The sequence below is a fragment of the Equus quagga genome, chromosome 13 (assembly GCF_021613505.1).
Source record: "Equus quagga isolate Etosha38 chromosome 13, UCLA_HA_Equagga_1.0, whole genome shotgun sequence".
In the NCBI taxonomy this organism is placed as follows: domain Eukaryota; kingdom Metazoa; phylum Chordata; class Mammalia; order Perissodactyla; family Equidae; genus Equus; species Equus quagga.
The window spans coordinates 28,782,243-28,804,964 of record NC_060279.1 but is presented as its reverse complement, the minus strand read 5'-3'; the positions used below and the strand labels follow the sequence as shown (position 1 = coordinate 28,804,964).

Here is a 22,722-nt window from a genome sequence, read left to right as displayed (position 1 = left end):
GAAATGCTGCTTATACCTTACTCTCTTTTTTTTGGAACACTTGCACTTTAATGGATGCTTACAATGCATGATCACTCAGCTATACAACAATCCTGAGGAGAGAGATTACCACTTCCCTTCACGGAGCAGAAAAGTAAGGCCCGAGGTCACTTCACCCACAACCTAGATAGATTCACCTAGTCTGGCTGTTGTTTCTGATTCATCGCACTAAATTATCCATAGTTTGTTTACCCGTCTGTCTCTCAAGCCACACCATGAATCATTTAAGGTCAGGGATCTCCCTTATCTCTGTATCAAAATCAGATTAATTTTTGACTTGCTTGGGTCACAAAACTAGAAAGAGACAGAGTTGACTCAATTCCAGTTCCTCCGACTCCAAGGGCAGTGTTTTCTCACTCACAGCCAAATATTTTCCACTCAAAGCCCAATATTTCCCAAGGAACATCCACTAATATATAGCTCAGCGAGAATATGTCCCTTGTAATGAAGAACCCACTTCCCTCTTCGCAGTCAAAATCCCCTCCCCTAGCCAAGCTGGATGAACATTCTAGATTGACTCCAAAGGGAGCCATAGCTCAAGACCTCCCCGATCTGACAGAAGATGTTTAACTTTCCATCTCAGGACTGCCCACAGCAGGATCTGGACAGGCCGTGGGTCAAAACCAACAGGGAAACCTGGAAGTAAATGGAAGGTCAGGAAGATGGGAGTGTGGCAAGAAATTAGCAAGAATGAAAAAAACCAGAATCTAGAAGGTAAACTTCTTATAAGTTATCCCGTACTTGGGTGAGCTTCCAAAAACCTCTTTCTGAAACATAGTGAGGGCCACATGATGGTGAAGGAGCAAGTCACCAGTCCATTTTGCCTGACATCATCCATTCTGTGGAAGAGTTCACACAAGAAGGGCTCATCCTGGTCAATCCTGTGCTTCCTGCAGCTCCAGATTATACACATCTGAGGACAGACCACACTCCTCTTTTCCAACTGCCTTGAAAAGTCAGACCATTTTCCCAGTAATAGGCTCTACTCTAGTGCTCAAATTGGATGATAAATGAGGATAGAGCATGGAAACTTAGGAGAGGAGAGCTGAAGTGACTCTTGAGCTGCTGAGTGAGAAGGGCCACCTCCCACTGCCGGGGATCTTGGAGGATGGAGCTCTCTGTGCTGGTGGAACAACACCCTTTCAGTGCTCCAAAACACAAGCCCTACTGCAATGTCTGTTTTTTACTAGAGAATACACATGGTAGATATAGACCAATAAATAGATAGATGGATAGATGATGGACAGATAGATGTACACTTAGACGATATTGATGTAGATATAAAGAGAAACACTTTTACAAATGTAGCTATAATAGTTGATTGTATTTATTTGGAAAAACAGCATCATCATTTCCACTCGGTGATAATATGGAAAGTAGGCAGAGCAGGCAACCTTTGGGATCTTTTGCCTTAACAAGGTGGAAACTTTGAGTATCTCTGGTCCTCCCAAGCCCCTTATGAGTGACCATAACTTACAGATAGTAGGGTTCTCTTTTTCCCCCAAGTCTGAATATTAGCAAAAACTGTCCTTTTTCTCTAAAACAGAATTAGAGGTATATCCCACTTTAAGAAATGTCTGAACTTGCCAAACTCATAAATCATGAAATGTTTATCCACGTTACAGAATAACTTTTTGCACAAGCCTTCAGTGCTGGGCACCTTTGAGTAACAAGTTTTCACACAGTACATTTAATACAACATTCAGTATACAAAAATGTTCCATTTACTTACCAAACTCATATATCATTGAGTGAGTCTCCACATGACAGAATACTTCTTCACTTAACAAAAGAATTCAGTGCTGGGTTCCTTTGAATAGCAAATCCTTCCGGTACACTCAAAACATGATTCAGTATACCTAAATCTAGTTTATAATCAACTTTTCAGGAATACAGCCTGTGGACAAAGCAGGGCACGTCTGATCTGGCAAATGGTCATTCTCCCCAGACAGTCCATCTTCCCAGATCCAAAAGCTAGAAACAATCTGAGGTGACCACCACTTCGGCAAAGAATGAAAATCACGGATTTCCTGCAGGAGTATTCACACTGAGCCTGTGATGGGGCCAGAGAGGAAGTGCCCACCCTCCTGGAAAATCAGCAGTGGCGGCTGGGGCCCCTCCACCGAAACACGAATAAACCTTCCCTGCAGGGAAGGGTGGGGCCCTGGAAAGGCTGGAGTGGGAAGCGGAAATGAAACAAAGGGACTTGAGTCAAGGTGGAGCAGAGACATGAGGTGTGGCGTGTGCACAAGTGTGAGTGGTCCTTGTGCTTGTAGCCAGCCCCAGGGGTCTAGTGGTTACGATTCAGTACTCTCAGCACCATCGCCAGGGTCTGTTTCCGGTCAGGGAACCACATCACCCATCTGTCGATTGTCATACTGTAGTGGCTGTGTTGCTGTGATGCTAAAAGCTATGACTCCCATATTTCAGATACCGGCAGGGTCATCCATGATTGACAGGTTTCAGGGGAGCTTCCAGACTAGATAGACAAGGAAGAAGGACATGGCCACCCATTTTCAAAAAAAATTGACCACGACAATCCTGTGAATGGCAGCGGAGCGTAGTCTGATATAGCACTGGAAGATGAGAGGATGGAGCAAAAAGAGCCGGCAGGGTTCCACGGTGCTGTACACAAGGTTGCTGAGTCAGAATCCACTCGACAGGACTAATAACAACAAATTTGTGCATGTGTGCCTTGTAGATTAGGGCTTGGTGGAGAGAAGAAAACCCACATGATTTAGGGCCATATATTTTCATTCGAGGGCCATTAAGGGCATTCAAGCCTTATTTTTCCTCCCTGCTGAGTCATTTTCATTTCAGATTCAACAAATAGAAGGAGCAATCTTTGGAGTATTTAATACTCAGCAAACAAGTATGCAGAAATGAGCTTGGTTTTGGCAAGAGATGGACCCAAACACACACACACACACACACACACACACACACACACACCGCCCCCCCCCCCCCCCCCACGGCCACCCCAAGCATCCTCATGTTTTATCTTGATTCCCAAGGATTTGTTGAAGTCTTTCTCATTCCCAACTTTCCTCTGGGAGTCCCGATCTCATCCTTCTCAAAATGTAACCCCTCTGTGCTGAGCAAAGGCCCAGAATGGCCCAATCTGTAAGTGTTTAAGCACACAGGACATGCCTCAGATGACCTGAGGCGACCCTCACTGCTCAGAGGGGGATAACAGCAAGCTCTGCTCCTGCCTTTGTTAGAAGTGCACTCTGCTTCCCTCTCCCTCACTCTTTCCATCTGTAGAATGGAGACAGCTAGAGTTTGGCTTAGAGGTGGAGGGGAGAAAGAGCCAGACAGCTATCTCATTCTCTCACTCCCCATCCAGGAAGAAGAAAGGATGCTGAATGAAATGATTGTCCACAGAAGACACTCCCCCTGCCAGGACCACAGAACATTGATGGTGTGACATAGTTTGCCTGTTATCTTTTCTGATTATAAACACTAGGGATGTCAGATCTAGCGTCTTCATGCAATTAGCGGGAGGAAGGCGGAGAGTAAATACAAAGTGAAGGCAGAGCATTTTCCAAACAGAAAATGATCTGTTAGAAGCTTTACAATTCAGTATCCCTGAGCCAGCTAAGACCTTGGGCAGGTCATTTAACCTCGCCGAGCGCTACAATACCTGGCTCTTCACAGGGATATTTTACTCCCATCCCTGACTTCCGTTATCCTGCACATGGCATCTTTCCCACTTAGCCTCTCTGATTTTCGTCCTCCATCTCGCTCTCTAACTCAGGTTCCTCCGACCCTGACGCATATGCTGGTGAGCAGAGGGCCACCTGCATGCCTTATTGGGCACAGGAGGTCAGCATGAGGGCCTATGGCCAGAGTGTCTTGGAGATTACGAAAGAACGATGCTAGTCTCCAAAATTATAGACCCACAACAGTGAAAACTTGAAGGAACCTGAGAGCTCATCTTTCTCAATTCTCTCAGGCTAAAGGTGAGGAAAGTAAGGCAGCCCAAAAAGCAGAGAGGCTTCCCCACAGGCAACAGCTGGTCAAAGGCAGGGCCAGGCCTCTGGTCATCCAGCCTAGCACTTGTTCTCTCATCACACTGCCTTTCTTGGCCCAACCTTCTGTTTTTCCTTCCTAAATCTCAGAGCACACACACCTTCTTTGGGCCCTGTCTGTCGCAGATAACTGATTTCTTTTTCTTTTTCTCCCCAAAGCCCCAATGCATGGTTGTGTATTCTAGTTGTGAGTCCTTCTAGTTCTTCTATGTGAGCCACCACCACAGCGTGGCTACTGACAGATGGGTGGTGTGGTTCCATGACCTGGAAGTGAACTTGGGGCACCTAAGTGGTGAGAGTGCCAAACTTTAACCACTAGACCATCAGGGCGGGCTCACAATAACTGATTTCTTTAAACTATAGTGAAGTTACTTGGAAAAATCTTTATGGTGGTTTTCAAATGTGACCACAAATTTTGTGACACTGTCCCCTTGAGAGCCAGTATTTAATTTCCCTCCTCTTGAATATAGGCTCTAACAAAATGAATACAGTAAAAAAAGCGATGGCTGTGAAACTTCAGAGCTAGTCCCAGGAGGTAATGTACTTCCTCTTGACACTCTCTCTCTTAGGATCGTTGCCCTGGAAACCCAGCTGCCATGGGGTGAGGGAGCCCAGGCCACATGGAGAGCCCACGTACATGTGTTCTGGCCAATGGTCCTAGCTGAGGTCCCAGCGGAAAGCAGCAGTAACTCTCACACTCGTGAGTGAGGAAGCCTCTCAGATGACTCCAGCCCCAGCTACCATCTGCAGCAACCACAGGAGAGGCCCTGAGCAAGAACAGTCTAGCTGGGTCCAGGCACCACAGAAACATGAGAGAGAATAGCAATAATGTGATCATTGTTGTTTTAAGCCACTAAGTTGTGAGATGATTTATTACACAGCAAGAAATAACTGGGACAACCTCCTTGAGTAAGGCATAGCCTCCCACAAGCATAAGTATTGGTTTTTGAACATTGCCTAGTTTTTTCTCATCACCATTCTGCCCATTGCCTCAAGGCCTAGAATGAAGACTTAGGCCATGAAGTGAATGGGTCAAATGGAAAACAATGGTAAGCAAGAGATGCATCTCTCTCCTTAATCCTAGAAGTGAATTTAAAGACAAATGGCGTCTACATAAAAGATGCCTTTCCCTTGAGGGCTCAGTGGTGAATCCAGAAGCAGCATCTGACTCAGTGAATCACCCCTTCCTGTGGCCTCTGGGACCCTGCAACCCATACTCTGCCTCCTACCTCCCCGGCTGCTCCTGCTCAGTCACCTTGTCCGAAACCTGACTTGCTGGATTTGAATCATGTCTCCTCCTCCACCAGATTTGTGGACCTGGCCATGCACTTGAACCTTGGCACCTCTCTTTCCTCATCTGTAAAGGGTAGTAAAATAGTCAAGAACAACAATACGAACTCTTTGTCTTTGACCAGCACACTGAACTATGCTGGGTACATCCTGTGAGTGATGCTGTCTCTGGAGAAAGTGACTGGTCGTGTATTCAGTCATTTGGAAGTCAAGAAAAACTCGTGCTTAACTATGCACCAGCACAGCAGAAACCAGCCTGAGGCTGAGGAGAGCCTGGCAGTGGCCACATCTATCGGGACAGTGATGTGATCACACAGCTTGCTCGAGTGCTGTTCTGTCCCTGCCTGCGAGAGGGCATGTGCCCCAACAATCTTCCAATCCAGCTATCCAAAGCTTGGAGGGCCAAGAGCTTATTATGGCCATGACATTTCCAACAGGGACACCCTACTCTTGGGGTCCAGGGCCCTGCTGGGCTCTTAAGAACCCATGGCTCTATCAGGCTGCTTACTTTTTGCACAATCCCAATCAACATGGGCTTGAAGCATCTCTGGGACATGAATAAATTCTCTCTCATCCAGCCATAGGAAACCCTCCTAAACCCCAGAGGGGATCAGTGTGATGCCAATGAACTCTGCTTTCTGTTCCCTGCAGGAGGAGCCATCCATGGAGAGAGACTTGGATCCACTTTCCCAGACTCCAGCCAGGGCCTGCCCTTTCAGCAGAGCAACAGATTCATGGCCTCTGGAAGATGAGGGCTAACCCAGGTGTTTTTGTCATAAAGAGACAGGAGATCCCTCAAATTCTCTGAGACCATCAGGTGAAGGAGGCAGCAAGGATTTCACCTCTTAGGGCTTGCCACCATATTCTATGGTGAAAACTTCAACAATAAGACAGGTCAGGCACTTCTAAAATAGCCAGACACTAATAAATCTCTGAGTTGAAGGATACTTTCTACAAAAAGTATAAAATAGTGTCACTATGTAAATTAAATGAGATGGTGCATAGAAAGGACTTATAGCACAGTGCTTGGGAGAGAGTAAGTGCTTATCAACATGTAGTTATCAGTGGTGGTATTATGAATAGAATGGTGCATAGGAAGGAAAAAAATGTCAGTAGTCTGGGTGACTGGGCATCTATTGTGAGCCCAGCACAGGTGGAAGCAGTACAACAAAAAAGCACTAATCTTAGTCCTTGCCAGGAAGATATTTACATGACTAAAATATGCGAACATTTGGAAAAACAAAGACAGCGGGCAAGCAAGTTCATGCCAGGCCATGGCTGCAAGGATGATGTGACGGAGGAGGAGATATACAAGTGGGCCTGGACAAATAATCAACTTTAGGAAAGACCAAGAAGGAAAAATGCTAAATAAGGAATCACAAAAACTTGCTAAGTTTGAACATCTTGGCCAATGGAAGAGGCAAAAGGCCCAGAAAGACCTTTAAGACTGAGAGAGAAAGCAAAAGAGAGAGAGGAATTCAGAGCTGACCAGCCTGTTCTCCATCCCCAGCAAGTCCTGACACTTTGGTGACCCTCTCAAGGATTTAGAACATCTTCTTAGACTCTAAAGTGTTAGGAAAAACAATCAGGGCAAGGACACGGAGCAGTAATTCTAAATTCATCTTCCCACTTCTCTCTGACCTTAGGGATGACAGAGCAAAGTGGAAGATGTGGTGTTATATGACAATTGGCCCAGGACATAGAGACACTAAGAGTGAAGGCTCGTGGGCCCCACCGCCTTGGACAATTATGGCTCGGGAGTTCCTGCCCAAATCCCAGAGCCTGAAAGCCACATTCAACAGTTGGGTTAGGACCAAGTGTGTGGGATCCCTTTCCTGGTCCCTACCCCTTCCTTCAAGCAAGTCACTCCCTCAGCACCTGCAGCTTCTGCAGTCCTTGTCAAAATAGTAACGTCACCGATCAAAAAGAAATTCAGCCTCTTACTCTTTCCATTTCATGCTTCCTTCACATGGCTGGCTGGACATTCCCTTCTATGTTACTTTCACTGGAAGCCTCTAAACCAAGCAATGCAGAAAATGTAAGTTTCTTTAAGGCTCTGAAACATCTGCAGATTCCATCTTCCTTCAGAAGATTCCACTTGAGTCATCAGTGCCTGGCATTTACTCTTGACGTGGAAAGAGCCTCCTCTCTCCAACCTGCCAGGCCTGCTCCTGTCAACTTCCTAGCCCAGCTCAAAGAGGCCACATTGCCGGGGCCAAGTGTGGGACCAAGGGCCTGCCCAAACCCAGCCTCAGGGCTTCCTCAACCTCAGTCTCAGAATGTTCTTGTTGGGAGCATCAACTCCACCTCTCCCACAGAAAGACTCAGGCCGACCAGCTCCTTCGGACACGAGCTCATACCTTTGCCTCTTGTCACCAAGTATAGACATGGTTTCCTTCAAACTCTTGTTCTGAGCTCCTCTCTGACTCTCCCCATCCCACCTTTTGGCTCAGATTGGTCTGGAGGTATAAATAGATATGAATACAGCATTTGTCAGTTGTAATATCTCTATGAACGCCCGCCTCTCTAGTTAGGCTGTCAAATCCTGGAGGGAGAGACCTTGTCATGCTCTTCTTTACCTTCTCAGTACAGAGCACAGAGTCTGGAGATAATCGTGTTGATTATCTGAACATCTTGAGTGAGCGAATGGCTGACCTGAAGGGTCTGCAGTGTCCAGGCATGGCTGTTGTCCTGTTCGTCTCACTGCTAGGAGTTGAGAAGGTGGAGTACACAGGTTTTTTTCTGCTGGGCTCTTACCTCTTTGGCATATCTTCAGGGCCATAATAATCTGTCTAGTCTCCCAACTCCATTGCACCTACCCCAAAACTTAGCAGATACCATATAGTGACATAGCTCCCTAATTGTGCTTGTGTATGCGTAGAAATCTTGTCTCCTAAACAAGTCTGTGAGCTCTTTAAGGGCAAGAATATTTTGCATCTCTCAGCACTTATGAGAGAGACGATAGAGCACTTACTATATACCAGGCAGTTTGCTAAGTTTCACATTAATTTTCTTATCTTGTCCTCATAACAACTCTATGAGGTTATTATCATTATTATCACCCTTATTTTGTAGATAAGACTGAGACCCAGCAAGTAGATCATTTGCCCAAGATTACACAGGTATAAACCACAATGGCATTCAACCTATGGTTGTTATGGGATGGTTAATATGGCTTCGGGTGTATGCCCTGCCATGTTTTCCCAACCTGCCTCTACCACCAGTCTAACAGGGCATTCTTATAGGGCACAAAGGTATGTGCAGCTCTACTCCACTTGCAAGATTTCTGTCACATGCCAGAGTGTGAATCTGACTTTAGGAGGGACTTCCCACCTGGCTCCATGGTGCTCATTGTTTCCCACTGGCTGAGCAGGAGACCCTCAGGTACCTGACCTCAGAGCTGGTTTTGGGAGCACAGCATCAGACAGCTCAACGTCCACACCTGCCCCTTCCCCTCACGCTCAAACTCACACACACAGGCAGTTCAGGGTGGTAGAACGATCTGGAAAGGGGCAGATGTTTCCATGGCACTTAAAGCTTAGACAATTTGAAGGGCCCCCTTTATTAAGAAATATAATATAAAATTACAAATACAAAATTAGGTTCAGGGCCTCGGGAGGATCTTGGACAAGTGAGGAAGGCAGAGGCAGAAGCTTCAGTCATGGACAGCAAATCCACCATGGGACCTGAGTTCCAGTCTCAGCTCTGCCACTAACCGCTCTACTGCCTGCGCAGCGATCTCTTTCCCTGAATGGGCTCAGCTCCCTCTTTATTCAAACGAGGGGGTTGAGATGAGTGGGAACAGAGGAGCTCTGAGGCCTCTCTCAGGCCTAGCACTCAAAATTCTGTCAGCCATGGTTCCGCTTTCCCAGGCTCACCGCAACATAACAGAGCTGCCCCCTGATCCGGGAGGCAATCTGCTCCTCCCTGGAGCCCAGGCACATACTGTATTACAGTAATGAGAGCTTTGGTTGCTTTAAATATCACAAAACAAAAACAACAGGCAGCCCTGCTTCATCATCACTCCTCATCCAGACCACAGAGGAGAGAGGCCAGACTGAGGCCAGGGCAGAGATGGCGAGAGAAGTCCACATAGTCCCTTCAGGAATCCATTGGCTTGTATCTGGAGAGAAAATCACCAATGGCAGGGGTTGTTAAGAGCCAGTCAGAGGGAGAGCCTGCGAGGTCACGCTGGGACAAAGAGGCCCTAGCCATAGGGAGATTGGAGATCTGGGCCCCGGATCCACCAGAGTTGAGCTGATGCCAAGCCTGAGGCTGCAGGAACCGCGGTCTTTCACCTCTGGGAGAGCCAGAGAAGTCCAGCCAAAGGTCTCCACAGAAAGGAGGCTGCTCTCCCCCTGGGTCCTGGGAGGCATCCGCAAAGCAGAACAACAAGCATCAATCAGAAAGGGAGAAGCCACAGGCAAAGTGGAGAGGACTGGAACGAGACGCTTTCTCCCTCAGGGCTATCCCCCAAAGCCAGAGGACAAATCTTCAGGGCAATGTGGCAGCCCCCACAAGGTGAACTCCCTGAAGCAAGAATCACGCTGCTCTGCTCACCACAGAAAGTCTCTAGCAAACTTATATTCTGTAAAATGGCCCATGGCTGTTCAGAGGCCTTATCGGATATTTGGTTGATGTCAGTACGCGTTAAATCAGGGTGAAGGGCGTGAATGTAAGCATCCTCGAAGTAGACAGCGAGAAAGGCCCATATGCATCCTCATCCTGCGAGTCTGGCTCTTCTGCCCCTTACAGCTCTCAGGTTGTTTGACTCCACTGCTCCAAGGCATTCCCCAGTCCTTAGGGAGTAGGGTGTTTATGTCAGGACAAACAGGGCTTAGGGACAGGGAAATGCCCTTTCTACACCACGGCCATCCCATGCCCTGAACCCTCCAATACATGGTGCCTCCACCAGAAAAGGAAGTTGAGGAGATTTGCCAATGATTTGGTATATTGGCAAATCTGACAGCAAATACTCATGGGTAACTCCCGAGCTTTAGTTCTTTGCAGGATGAAGCATCTCAATAACCATGTCAGTCAGACATTTTACAAGGGAAGTGGAAGCGCGAAGTCAAATGAAGGACTGAGTTCCTCTTGCCAGGATCCTGCCCAGCGGTAACTGCAGAAATGTGCATCAAGCAACAGGATCCAGTGGCAGGTGGTTTCACCAATCCCGTGGGGATGCCTGCATGCTCACAGAGGATAGAACCAGGCTTGAGAAAGACCAGGAGACTCAGGATAACGCTGGGGTTGACTGGAGGTGGAGAAGCTACTGCAAAATCCATTAAACGTGAAAACCAGGATCTGGAATACCTGGTTCCTAGCACACAGGCTGGCCTGCACTTGAATTTACACTCCATGAAGGCAGAGATATTATCTCTTTTGATCATTGCTGAATCCCCACCACCTAACATAGCGCCTGCCATGGAGCTGGTGCTCAGAAAATATTTGTTGAATTAATGTCCCGAACGTGATCAACAACCTCTTATTCCCTTCTTTACATTCTTAATCTCTTCTGTCTCAGGAACTTAAGCTGACAGTGGGTTTGGGGTCTGTTTGCCACCTGTGGCTGGTACTAAATGGACAATACTGTTCAGGAGCACACCTGTCTCTCATTTTCCACCTGGTCTCCCACCTCCACCTCCTGCCTCATACTCACCACCCTTCCAATGAGAACAACATAATAGCAACTTCTCCATTACCTTCCCTTCTCTGAGCTCCTCACTGATCTTGATTACATTCTCCCTTGGACTGGAAGTTAATTTTTTCATATGATTCAGTCTTGTCTCTATTTTTATCCCATTTATATAGTGCCAACTATATTTATCTCATTATAAACTCACCGAGATCAGAGACTGAGTTACACATTCATTGTAGGCCCCCTGTCACCCAACACCATGCTTTAACAGATCTCTGAACAAACCTTACAGACTCTCTTTCCCAAGATACGACTTCCCTACTGCTGCTTAATTCCTCATTACTCGATCTGAGCTTTTTCCCTTAAATATCTTCCCAACTTTCAAAAGGAAAAAAGGCTTTAAACACTAGTTAACCAGCATTTATTGAGAACTTATTACATACCAGACAATATGCTAAGTGATGAAAAAAGAAAAGATACACACACACACACACACACACACACACAATATAGATCAGAAATGCCACAGTTTGTCTCTTTCTCTACTAAAGCCAAGGGAGTTAGCTGGCTGAGTGGTTTAGCAGAAATAGTATCTGACCAGCCGCTCAACTAATGGTGTAGCCTTGGACAAAGAAAATATTCTCCCTGAGATTCTGTTTCTTAATCTGTAAAACAGAGAGGAGGACTGCCAAGGACATGCCCTCTCTCATATTCTGTTTCTGCTGGATAATGAGCAGTACCAAAGTCCATGTGATTAAATTCTGTGGTAGGGAGTAAAAGCACTACAGCTCTTGAAAGGAGAATGGGATCCATATGATTGAAATAGTTAGGAAGTATTTAGTACTGCATGTGGAAGCACCTATTCTCAAGCCCACATCCACAAACTGCATGCTCAGAGACTTTGGTAGTGACAGACATCCGACAGTCTATACTCAGAGTCACACGTATGAATCTAGTTGAGTGACAATCTTGACGCAATCGAGAGTGAATACGAGACTTTACATCATTCTCGGCCTTTTTTGTTTTTTTGAGGAAGATTAGCCCTGAGCTAACTACCGCCAATCCTCCTCTTTTTGCTGAGGATGACTGGCCCTGAGCTAACATCCATGCCCATCTTCCTCTCCTTTATATGTGGGATGCCTACCACAGCACGGCATGCCAAGCAGTGCCGTGTCCGCACCCGGGATCTGAACCGGCGAACCCGGGACCGCCGAGAAGCGGAGTGTGAGAACTTAACCGCTGCACCGCTGGGCCAGCCCCTCGGTCTTTTTGAACTCACCGGTTTCGTGGGCTGTAAATAGAATGTAGTTTTATAGCTGCAGGATAAAGAAAAGGACCTAAAGAGTGTCTCTCTTTGCTCCAGCTAATGGGAGAAGTCAAAACTTTTCAAAGGAGAATGGAAAAAATAATCCAAGAAGGAAGGCAGAATGATAATAGTTGCAAAGAAGCAAAGATAAGGAATACGATTTAGTACTTTATGCACAATAATGCCTGTGTGATGAGAATGCTGGGAAGGAAAATAAGACAGAGAGGAGAAAGAGAAGAACTCGAAATTGTACAACTGGGACTAACAAGTAGAAGGAGACTGCCCTCAGAGAGGGTGTGTTGGGCTTTGTGGCAAGGAGCAGAACCTCCAGGATCCACAGGTTCAAGGAGCTTAATACACTCCCAATGGGAAGAGGGGAGAAGTCGTTTCCCTACGAAGACAACAAGAAGATTCACTGAAGGACCTTGGGATGTTTCACCTGGCAAAAAGAAGACTCCACGAGGAGCTGATGGTCTCCAAATATGTGATGCACTGTCCTGAAGCAGAGGGATTCAGACCATACAAGAAAGCTCCACAATCATAACACCGGAAGTCACAGAGAGGCAGATTTCAACCAAAAATAAGATGGAACATCCTAAAACTCAGAGCCATTCAAAATTGGGGTATGCTTCTTTGTGAGGGTACAAGCTTCCCATTACTGGAAGTGTTCAAGTAGAGGCTACATAATCATATTGTTTAGGGGAGTGTAGGAAAGAGTCCTTTTCTATCCAGGAGACTGGGCTAGCTAACTTCTGAAATCCTTTCCAATTTTAATAATCTATGTGTCTGTTCGTCGGAGGGCAAAAACAACGTAACCTGACACAGAGGACAGAGAGGTACTGATGAATTGAAAGAACTACTTATTCATACTGCTACAAATTTGAAGCCTCACATAATGATAACTTATGGTTCAAGAGTCATGTGGCTTGTAGACACATTGACACTCTCACATGCTCACAATACATCCACGTGCAGATGCCAGAGCTGGTCATTGCTACTTTCTGTCTAATGCATATGCCATCTGGTTCCTATTCTGTGGCAAAAGGAGCATATCAGGACTATGCTCTAGCATAGCTAAATTGTTTAAAGCAACTTTGAGCTTCAGTCAGATTTGAGATCCGGAGGGCAAAACTGATCACTTTTCCAAGAAAATGTGGTCAGCCCATTTAATGCCACTTAATAGTCGTAAAGAATAATTACATCTACTGTGGTCAGTCATAAACTCCTAGCTATTCAAATGTTTTAATCTATGGACATCCGTTGGTAAATTACCTGTGTTTTTCAGCTCCTCCTCTCATGTCCTGGTCTCCCCAAATCCTAAATTATTTATCAGGGTCTTGAATACCATTGAAACATAAGCCAACACTGCTCAGTGTTTCTCCTATTTCATTTCACTACAACATACATAGAAGACAGAATATGGGAGAGAAAACACTGGTTTAATTACACAGCATATAGTTTCATTTTCTATCTCTACCCAGTAGCTGTAAGCAGTTTGAGAGCATGGACTCTGGCCTGTTCCCCAGAGTGCCCTGCAAGTGATTAGTGACTCTGAGTAACATTTCATAGCTGCATCTTCTCAAGAATATCTCCTCCAGTGGCTTGTCATCACCCCAAATTCCGATATTAGAGTCCCAAAGTTCCACTGCTGCTAAAATTTTGGTTAGAATGCACATTCTAACATGTTTAGTAAAAGAATGACCCAAGCCAGGCATGCGCATCCTTCTACACGACTACTTTCTCTTGTGTACAGGTTTGCTTGTGCACCAGGGTCCCAAGTTGAAAATCATATGTTAAAAATTCCAAAGGCTCAACACTATCCATGTAATCCTGAGTCCCAGAGTCTCAGGCTGCCCAGGAACAAAATATTCCCCTGGGTGTGAATCTTCAATATGGCACTCAAATGAGTCGCATGATATCCTTGACATAGCTTCCTGAAAAAGGATATGACACACAAAAGTATCTAGCCTGTTAGCCATAGGACTCACAAGCTCCTGAGCCTGGGGATAGGATCCAGGACTGATAAGAAGGGGCACATTTACCCAGAGAGGCAGAAGACATTGCTGTCAGTGGGTGCCAGGATGTTGCTGCTGCATGTCAAGTGAGGGGGGAGCTAAGGATGAAACAGGAAAGCAAATCATTAGGTTAGAATACTGTAATATTGGAAGCAAGAAATGTGGTGAGAGACAGGCTCAGGGCAAAGTCATTTTCACTGCAAATGTGCTGGATGCCACTTCTGTGTGGTCCACGGCAGTTTAACGAAGCTCTGTCATGAGTAACAACATTTGTCTGAAAATGCTTGTGATTATGGTCATGGCATACATAGATTTCACTTTCCTGACTAATTGAGTCACAAACCAACTGATATAACAGGACAAGGTGAAAACAGAAGCTAATTAGGAGGAAGAGCTTTCTGAGTGTTATTAAACTGTTTATTCACAAATCCAAAAAAAAATTGGCACTTATGTCTAGGAATTTTACCATAGAACTTTGGCTCTCGTTCTTATACCCATAGTATTATGAAATTAAAACTAGATTTTCAGGGGCCGGCCCCATGGCCGAGTGGTTAAGTTCGTGCGCTCCGCTTTGGCAGCCCAGGGTTCCGATCCTGGGCGCGGACATGGCACCGCTCATTAGGCCATGTTGAGGCGGCGTCCCACATGCCACAACTAGAAGGACCCACAACTGATATATACAACTATGTACTGGGGGGATTTGGGGAGAAAAAAGCAGGAGAAAAATAAATTGGCAACAGTTGTTAGCTCAGGTGTCAATCTTTAAAAAAATAAAACTAGGTTTTCACTTGTATAAAATTGATGGTATTCATAGAAATAATGGGTGGTTCTTAGAGAAAGAGAAGAAAAATGAACTTAAGAGAATTTGAATACACAGAAGTTACTCTACATTTTGCTTTTATTTTCTCAAGCTTCAAATGGACCAAGCAAGAATAGGAATGGCATAACGGTATCCAGCCACCAGATGGACAGTTTGTAGGAACCAGATCACATAATCACTTTTAGCCTCAAACTGTTCTCCAACAACACTCCATAGTCTTCAAAACCAATGTTCATAAAAGTAAACAATCCCAAAGGAGAGCAACTATGATAGTTTTTCACAGAAATTGAGTTTGCAGCGCAGGAAAGGGCAAGCACAATTTCTTAAATGAGGGATATTGGGGAAGTGGGAGAAGGGTCCAGAATTAATGTAGAATTGAAATGATGAATGCAAGCAGAATCAACGTAGATCTTATGAAGGCAATCATCAAATCAGTACACCACCCAGCAACACCAGTGTTTAGAATTATAATGCTGATGAGATATTTCAATGCGATTCAGCAAACAGTTTTTGAGAAGACATTGAGAAATCCAAATGCCTCTAGTCAGTTCTCAAAATCTCCTTGCCCTCTTCCCACATTCACAGGCATCATGGCACACTGACATAAGTCAGCAGTCAATGTTAACCTTCTCCTGCATATCCTGCCATGGGAGCATCCTGTTGCAGATAATCATGGTTAAATAAGGATCTGGAAAGCCCCAGAGAATATTGTCATAGTACCCAAAACTCCCAAAAGATTACAGATTAAAATCTCCTCACCCTATGAATCAGAGCAGTTTCAGGCTTGGGAGAACCTACTGATCTCTCCTCCTTTTCCTCTGAAAACCCCCAGGACAGGCTTCTAGGAATAAAGTACATTCTTAAGAGGCCATGACATGTGGAAGAAGCCCTCCAGATCCAGCAAAGGAAACAATTAGGGAGGAGCCCTCTAAACGGCTCCTCAGACTCCTCTGTAGTTTGAAAGGAGAGCTGTGAGTTGCAGGGTGCCTTCCAGCCTCCCAGCAGTCATCTTCTGCTGGTGGGAACATTCCTTACGGCCACCTTCTCCTGGCCCTGAAGATGCTTGAGCCATGCCCACACAGCAGGAGCTGGAGGAGAGGCAGGCAGAGGATAGCCCGACCCTAATCAGAGAGCTGGATCTCAACCCAGCTTGAGATAGGCACTGTTCCTCCCTCTCCCCTGAAAATTAATCACCATGGCACATGGAGAGTGAAAATAAAGGAGAAGGAAGGGGGAGTTAACTATATTCTCTGTGCTGGGCTGGCCTGAAGGGGCAGCAGGATTAGGCACCTTGAATGAGGCACACGTCATTCCCTCTCTGATGCTTTGAACAGCCTCAAGTGTGAACATGGGAAGGGGCGAATCCCCTCTGGTAAGCAGAGCATCTACCTGGACAGCTTCTGAAAGCTGAATCCCTGGGCTGCTCTGCTTGTACACAGCATCCCACAGAGCTTTGATATTTGTCTGATCTTTCTCCCTTCTCAACTATCCTACCTTCTCAGTTTCCCCCTCAGTCGGCTGACCCAGTGTTGAGTTTCATTCAGCAAAGCGTTCTAAGGGGACAGTTCTAATGCACAGAGACAAGAAGATAAATTGCAAATATCAGCCACCAACAAATTAATAGATTATATTTTCAGTCTCAAAGGGAATTTATTGGGTTGGTAGCTGCTATCTTTATGATCAATAAGTACAGATTCTCAGGAGTAGAAATGGATTCCTTTAGCCCATCTGATGCGACAAGCCCTCCTTCTACAACCAGAGCAGGCAGGAGAGCTCAGTGGGTGAGCCACAGGCTCTGGAACCAGGACGCTTGGCGTTAAGTCTCAGCTCTGACCTTTACAAGCTGTGTGATTTTAAGCAAGTTATGTAACACTCGTGCCTCAGTTTCCTCCTCTAAATAATGAGTTGCTAACAGCAGGACTCCCCAAAAGGACCATCAGGAGGAATAAATGAGTTAAAACTTAGAACAGTGCTTGGCCTTAAGCCTTAGCTGTTATTATTACAACTGGAGCTGTTTAAACAACTGGAGCTCGTCTCATTTCATAGTAAATATATTTTGATTACCCCTCCTATGCGGCTCGGGCTCATATGTATTAAATAATCATGACATTGCAACACCTTGGCAGCAAAAACAAACATACTAGAAACAAACAGAAAGCCCCACGTCCTTTGCTCTAACAAGAAGCAGTCCAGGTTAGCATGCAAAGCTGTCAGATTCTCTCCGTCCCTGGAATGTATTTCTCTGAGTAAAGCTAATGCTACATTCATTAGAATCTTATAGAGATATTTAAGCTTTCAGCAAATGACTGTGTGAGATTTTGCAGTTTCAATTACTTGCCAGGGGGTTCTCATGACTTGAATTTTATGACCTACCCAGGAGACCACTTTGGCTCCAATCGTTGAGCTCTCCTGGGAGGCAGCCCCTGGTTGTTCTTCAAAACTGTCTCTAATTCTATCTTTTCTAAGAAACACACACTCTCACCAGTAAGCCTAATCCATGAATTCTATGAAGTTCAACAAACAAAGGAACAGAGAAAGAGTTGCTCATAAATATGTTATTACTTCTCTACTGGGCTCTCTCCCGCTCAAGATGATGATCAGACTCCAGACGCATGTGTCCCCGTCAATTCCACCCCACCCCACCCAGAGTGGTGACGACGGGGGGATTCAGCAAAAGGAGGAGGGGTGGGACGAGGCGAGGGCTCTGCGACAGGGAAATCTCAGCAGGCCAGTGGAGATTCTGGGCAACGAAGGACAGGGACTCAAGATCCAGAAATTGGGAAGTAAATTCTGGAGCCTCAAGCAGAGGATTAATCCAGTTAGACAAGCGGGGGCTTTCCATTGCAGAGGAAACTAGTGGCTGGGTACAAAGCGTGGGCAGGGAAGAAGGCTGTGGGACACATGGCCTACCTCTGATTTCAGCAGGAAGAGCTGGGCAAGCTGCAAGTGTGTGGGTGAGGAGGGAGAGGAAAGGGGCCTCTCTTAATAAGGCAGCGGTTTGGGCCCCTACCAGGAGGGTGTAGCTGTCAGTTTCATTTTGGGCTGGGGATTGGTGAGGTGCTTCTCCAGCAATCGCCCCCACCAAACGTGCATCCAATCAGTGTCATTTTTCAAACCCTCACCCTGCTTTGGCCAAGGAGGAAGCGACTAAAGCCAGAGGCTCAGGCCGAAAACAGGCGGGGGAGCCTGGAGCTCCATGGCAGTCTCGCCCGGGCCCGGAGCTCATGAAATATGACACTGCGAGAGGGAAACTGAAGGAAGAGAGTCACAGCCAAACAAACACGCCCTCAGCCAGAGCACTGAGCCCAGAGGCCAGAGAGGGGGCTGCCGGCCCTTTGGGGAAAGAGGGCCGGCTGTTCCCTCTCCTTCTCTCTGGGATCACAGCTTCCTCAGCGGGCAGGAACTCTGTTTGCTCAGAAAGAATGCTCATCCACCCCACCCACAATTTAGAGATCTTCTTTTATGAACTCTTGCTTGGTGAAGCTTATTTTAGTGCTCTTTGGTGAAAAAGATATTATTTCAGTGTCTTCTATAGGTCAGATGCTCACATTTGCATAGAATCTGCCATCACTTGTCTCCTACCCTTTAACCAGGACTGGAGCATAATGGGTGAATGGTGACGTGGATAGTCCACTGCAATAGATTGCCTAAAGTAAGATGCATTTAGCTCTAGAACGAGTTGGTTGATTTATTTTTCTGTATGGGAGGCAGTAGAGCCTAGGGCTTAGGAGCCTTGCACATTTTGAGTCAGAGGGAATGGGTTCATAGCTCAGCACTACCACTGACCTGCTGTGTAACCTGGGGCAAATCACTCAACCTCTCTGAGCCTTATTTTCTCTTCCGTAAAATGGGGATATAATGGTATTGATCCTGTACAACTGAAAAAAAGAGAGAAGACTCCTCAAAGAGAAAGACAAAATGGATTCTGTGTGGCTAACCAGGACCTTAAAACAGAGTCAAGTGGCCATGCCAGGACCCAGGTGCAGTCACATACTCTGTTCTCAGAAAAACCCCAACTTGTGCCTGAAACTGAGCGTTCCTTCGTGACAGATGGCCAGGAGCCTGGTATAGCTGATTTTAGAACACAGTATCTATAGGGGAACCAATAAATCAGAAGGCTTTCAAAACAACCCCTGCGGTCCACGGTTTTTGCCTTTTAAAGCTCTGCTTTTTCACACCCTCCCCAGAGCGTACTTTTGATTTCTTTCCAAGGCTGCATCTCCCCAGTTTGCAAACTGTATGAGCAATAAAGCTTTCCTAGCTAAATTCTTGCATTCCAGATATCTATTGTTGACAATCCTATATGACTGGTATTGGAATTAAATAAGATTTAATCTCTCTTTTGGGAATTATGTTAAGTGAAATAAGCCAGTTAAAGAAGGACAATCTCTGTATGACTTTAGTCATATGAGGAATTTAAAAATGTAGACAAAGAGAACAGATTAGTGGCTACCAGGGCATATGTGGGGTGGGGGGTGGGCACAAAGGGTGAAGTGGTGCACCTACTATGCGACTGACAAACAATAATGTACAACTGAAATTTCACAAGATTATAACCTATCATTAACTCAATAATAATAATAAAAAAAAAAAGAATAAAAGACCTAGGAATAAACTTAACCAAAGGAGTGAAAGATCTGTACACCAAAAACTAAAAAACTAAAAAATAAAAAATAAATAAGATTGTCTTTCTTTCTTTCTTTTAAAAGATTTTAGTTTTCCTTTTTCTCCCCAAAGCCCCCCGGTACATAGTTGTATATTTTAGTTGTGGGTCCTTCTAGTTGTGGCATGTGGGACGCCACCTCAGCGTGGCTTGATGAGCGGTGCCATGTCCGCGCCCAGCATCGGAACCCGGGAAGCCCTGGGCTGCCGAAGAGGAGCGTGCGAACTTAACCACTCGGCCACGGGGCTGGTCCCCCATCCCCATTTTAAGACCCTGCTCCATGCCTCACACCTAGTGAGGATGTGGTGCCACTTCTCACCAGAGGCATAAACCCCGGGGGAAGAAGAGCTTTCTTTTTCTCTCTTGTCTCCCTCACTCTCTCATCATGTTAAAAGCTTTCATTTCCATATGAAGCGGCTGTGACAAATTGGAAAGAATGTCCACCTGGCATGCCAAAAACTTGACAAAACTCATAAAGTTTGACTCAGAATTTTTTTTCTAGAAATTACATCTCAACTCTAGAAATAAGTCACAATAATGATATTGTTCTGCAGTCAGAGCATGATATTTAGAGCTTGACATTTGAATTTTTTCACAGAGAGATTCAAAGTTCTATGAATTGACACTTTACATACGATTGAGTGAAATAAGGTAATATTAAAATTTGAAAGATCCTATTTACGAGATTGAGAAATTATGGAACACAAAAGTACCAGGAACCAGAACTTAAACACAAGGCTGGTCTGGCTTTTGTCAGTTAATGAATATCGTTTTGACTGTAAAATAGTTCTATTAATTATTAATAAAAATACTTCCAGACTCTTGTCATATCACAGGGATCTAGCTCAACATGCATTCGTTTAATATTTATTGTGCAATTTCTAAATGTCAGGAACTGAGCTAAGAACTGGGACACAAAATAGCAACAGTTACCTCCCACTTGTGTGTTAGAGTTTATTGAGAGGTTCAGAAAAATAAAAAGCAATTACAGAATGATGTGAGACAGCAATGATGGGGTGACACAGGGTGCAAGGAGGCCCCCTTAGAAGGACACCTGGCTGACATTTAAGAGGCAGGAAACAATTCCCAGAATAAACAACATCTAAGCTAAGCCCTGTTGGATGAGCAGTCTGAAATGGGTAGGTGGGGAGGGAGAGGATGCTGAAGGAGAAGCACCCTCGTGTAGAAAGGTCCAGACACAGAGGACTCAGGGGAATCTGGGGAAACGCAATCATTTTGGTGTCTACTCCAGCATGGAGTGCCAGGCACAGGCAGCAAGAAATGAGACCACGGAGGAAAGCAGAAGTCTTGTGGGGCATCTATTCTGAGCACAAAGGGGAGGCCCATCAGAGGACCAAAAAGATGGGAAGTGGGCAGGCAGAGTTCAGAAACTGTTGTCCTAGTAAGCAACTGTGCAGATGGAGAAAAAGTAGAAAAATTAAGGGATGTTAGATATGGAATCAAATGGATTGGTGATTTGGTTTGAAGACGAGGGTGAAGAAGACAGAGAGAAGCCAAGAAGGAGGCCCAAGTTTCTGGCTTGAGAAGCTGAGGCCCCATTCCAGGGCCTCTGCACTCACTGTTGACTCTGCCTGGAATGCTGTTCCCCCACGTACCTCCTAGGCTCACTCTGTCTCCCCTCATTCGGGTGCTGCCTTATCACAGAGTCTCCTCCACGACCCTCTGTACAATAACTTCAAATCAGTGCCCAAATCCTTACCCCAGCTCCATCACTCTCCATCCTTTACCCGCTAATGTTACCTCAGAGAATTTATCACCACTTGCCATTTTATGTATCTGTTTGTTCAATTGCCTTTCTGTCGCCATATGAGTTCCATGAGAGCTGCAATTTTTTTCTATTTTGTTCCCTGTTTTATCCTCAGTATTTAAAATAGCTCCTGGCATATGGTCACTCTCCATATATCTTTGTTTAATGACTAAATCCATTAAGATAGGAAACGATGAAAGAGAAAACACAAAAGTGGTCTAGAAAAACATACACTCATGTCATTCAGAAGCTCCTTTGTTTTTTCAGTTAAGGAAAATACAAGACACACAGAAAGGTACACAAACCATACACATATAGCTCAACGAATTATAACAGAATGAACATACCCACATCATCACTGCTCAGGGCAAGGAGGAAAGCATCATCAGAGTCTGCACACGACCCTCCCAATCCCTACCAGCTTTGCTCCTCCCCAAAGGTAACAAGTAAACTGACTTCTAACCCCATAGATAGTTTTCCCTGCTTTCGAACTTTACATAAATGGAATAATTCCATCTGTATTCTTTTGTGTCTGGCCCACCTCATTAAACACTAGATTTGTGAGATTCATCCATGTTGTTATATAGAGTAACACTTCATTCTTTTTCATAGCCGCATAGGATTCTGCTTTATGAGTGGTCCATAACTTATTTTCTACTATTGAGGAACGTCTGGATGTTTCCAATTTGGAGTCATTACTACTGATGCTGCTATGAACACTCCAGTACGTAACTTTAGGTGAGCATATGTATGTATTTTGGTGGGGGAAGGAGCTGTATATCTAAGACAATAATTGCTGAGACATAGAGTATGTATGTGTCCAATTTTACCAAATACTTCCGAAATGATTGCGTCCATTTCCACTCTCAACAGCAATGTATGCTATTTTCCATTGCTCCCAATCCTCGACAAACTTGGTAGTGCAAGTCTATTTAATTTTAGCCATTTTGGTGAGTGAATAGTAGTATCTAATTTTCATTTCCCCAATGACTAGTGAAGATAAGCATTTTTTCATATATACCACTTGGATATCCACTCTTGTGATGTTCTCATTCAAGCCTCTTTCCCCCTTTTGCCTTTTTCTTAGTGATTTGCGAGGGTTCTTTATATGTTCTGAATGCAAGCCCTTTGTTGGTTATAAGTGCTGCAAAT

At 45.2% G+C, this 22,722-nt stretch overlaps 1 protein-coding gene across 3 annotated transcripts in view; it reads right to left on the bottom strand.

The window, feature by feature from the left end:
• The window catches only part of DDR2 (discoidin domain receptor tyrosine kinase 2), a 158,987-nt gene that overhangs the window by 67,346 nt on the left and 68,919 nt on the right, over positions 1 to 22,722 (bottom strand). Inside the window, exon 1 of one of the 3 annotated variants that reach the window (XM_046681099.1) lies at positions 18,050 to 18,119. The exons of 1 other annotated variant lie outside the window; for it this stretch is intronic. Coding sequence is in view for 1 of the 2 variants with exons in the window: in XM_046681097.1 (XP_046537053.1) it covers positions 1,772 to 1,780 (9 nt within the window). In the remaining variant the exon portion in view is untranslated. Of the gene's footprint in view, positions 1 to 1,771; positions 1,962 to 18,049; positions 18,120 to 22,722 lie in introns of those variants that run through there. One more of the 3 variants, XM_046681097.1, reaches the window with a different exon arrangement.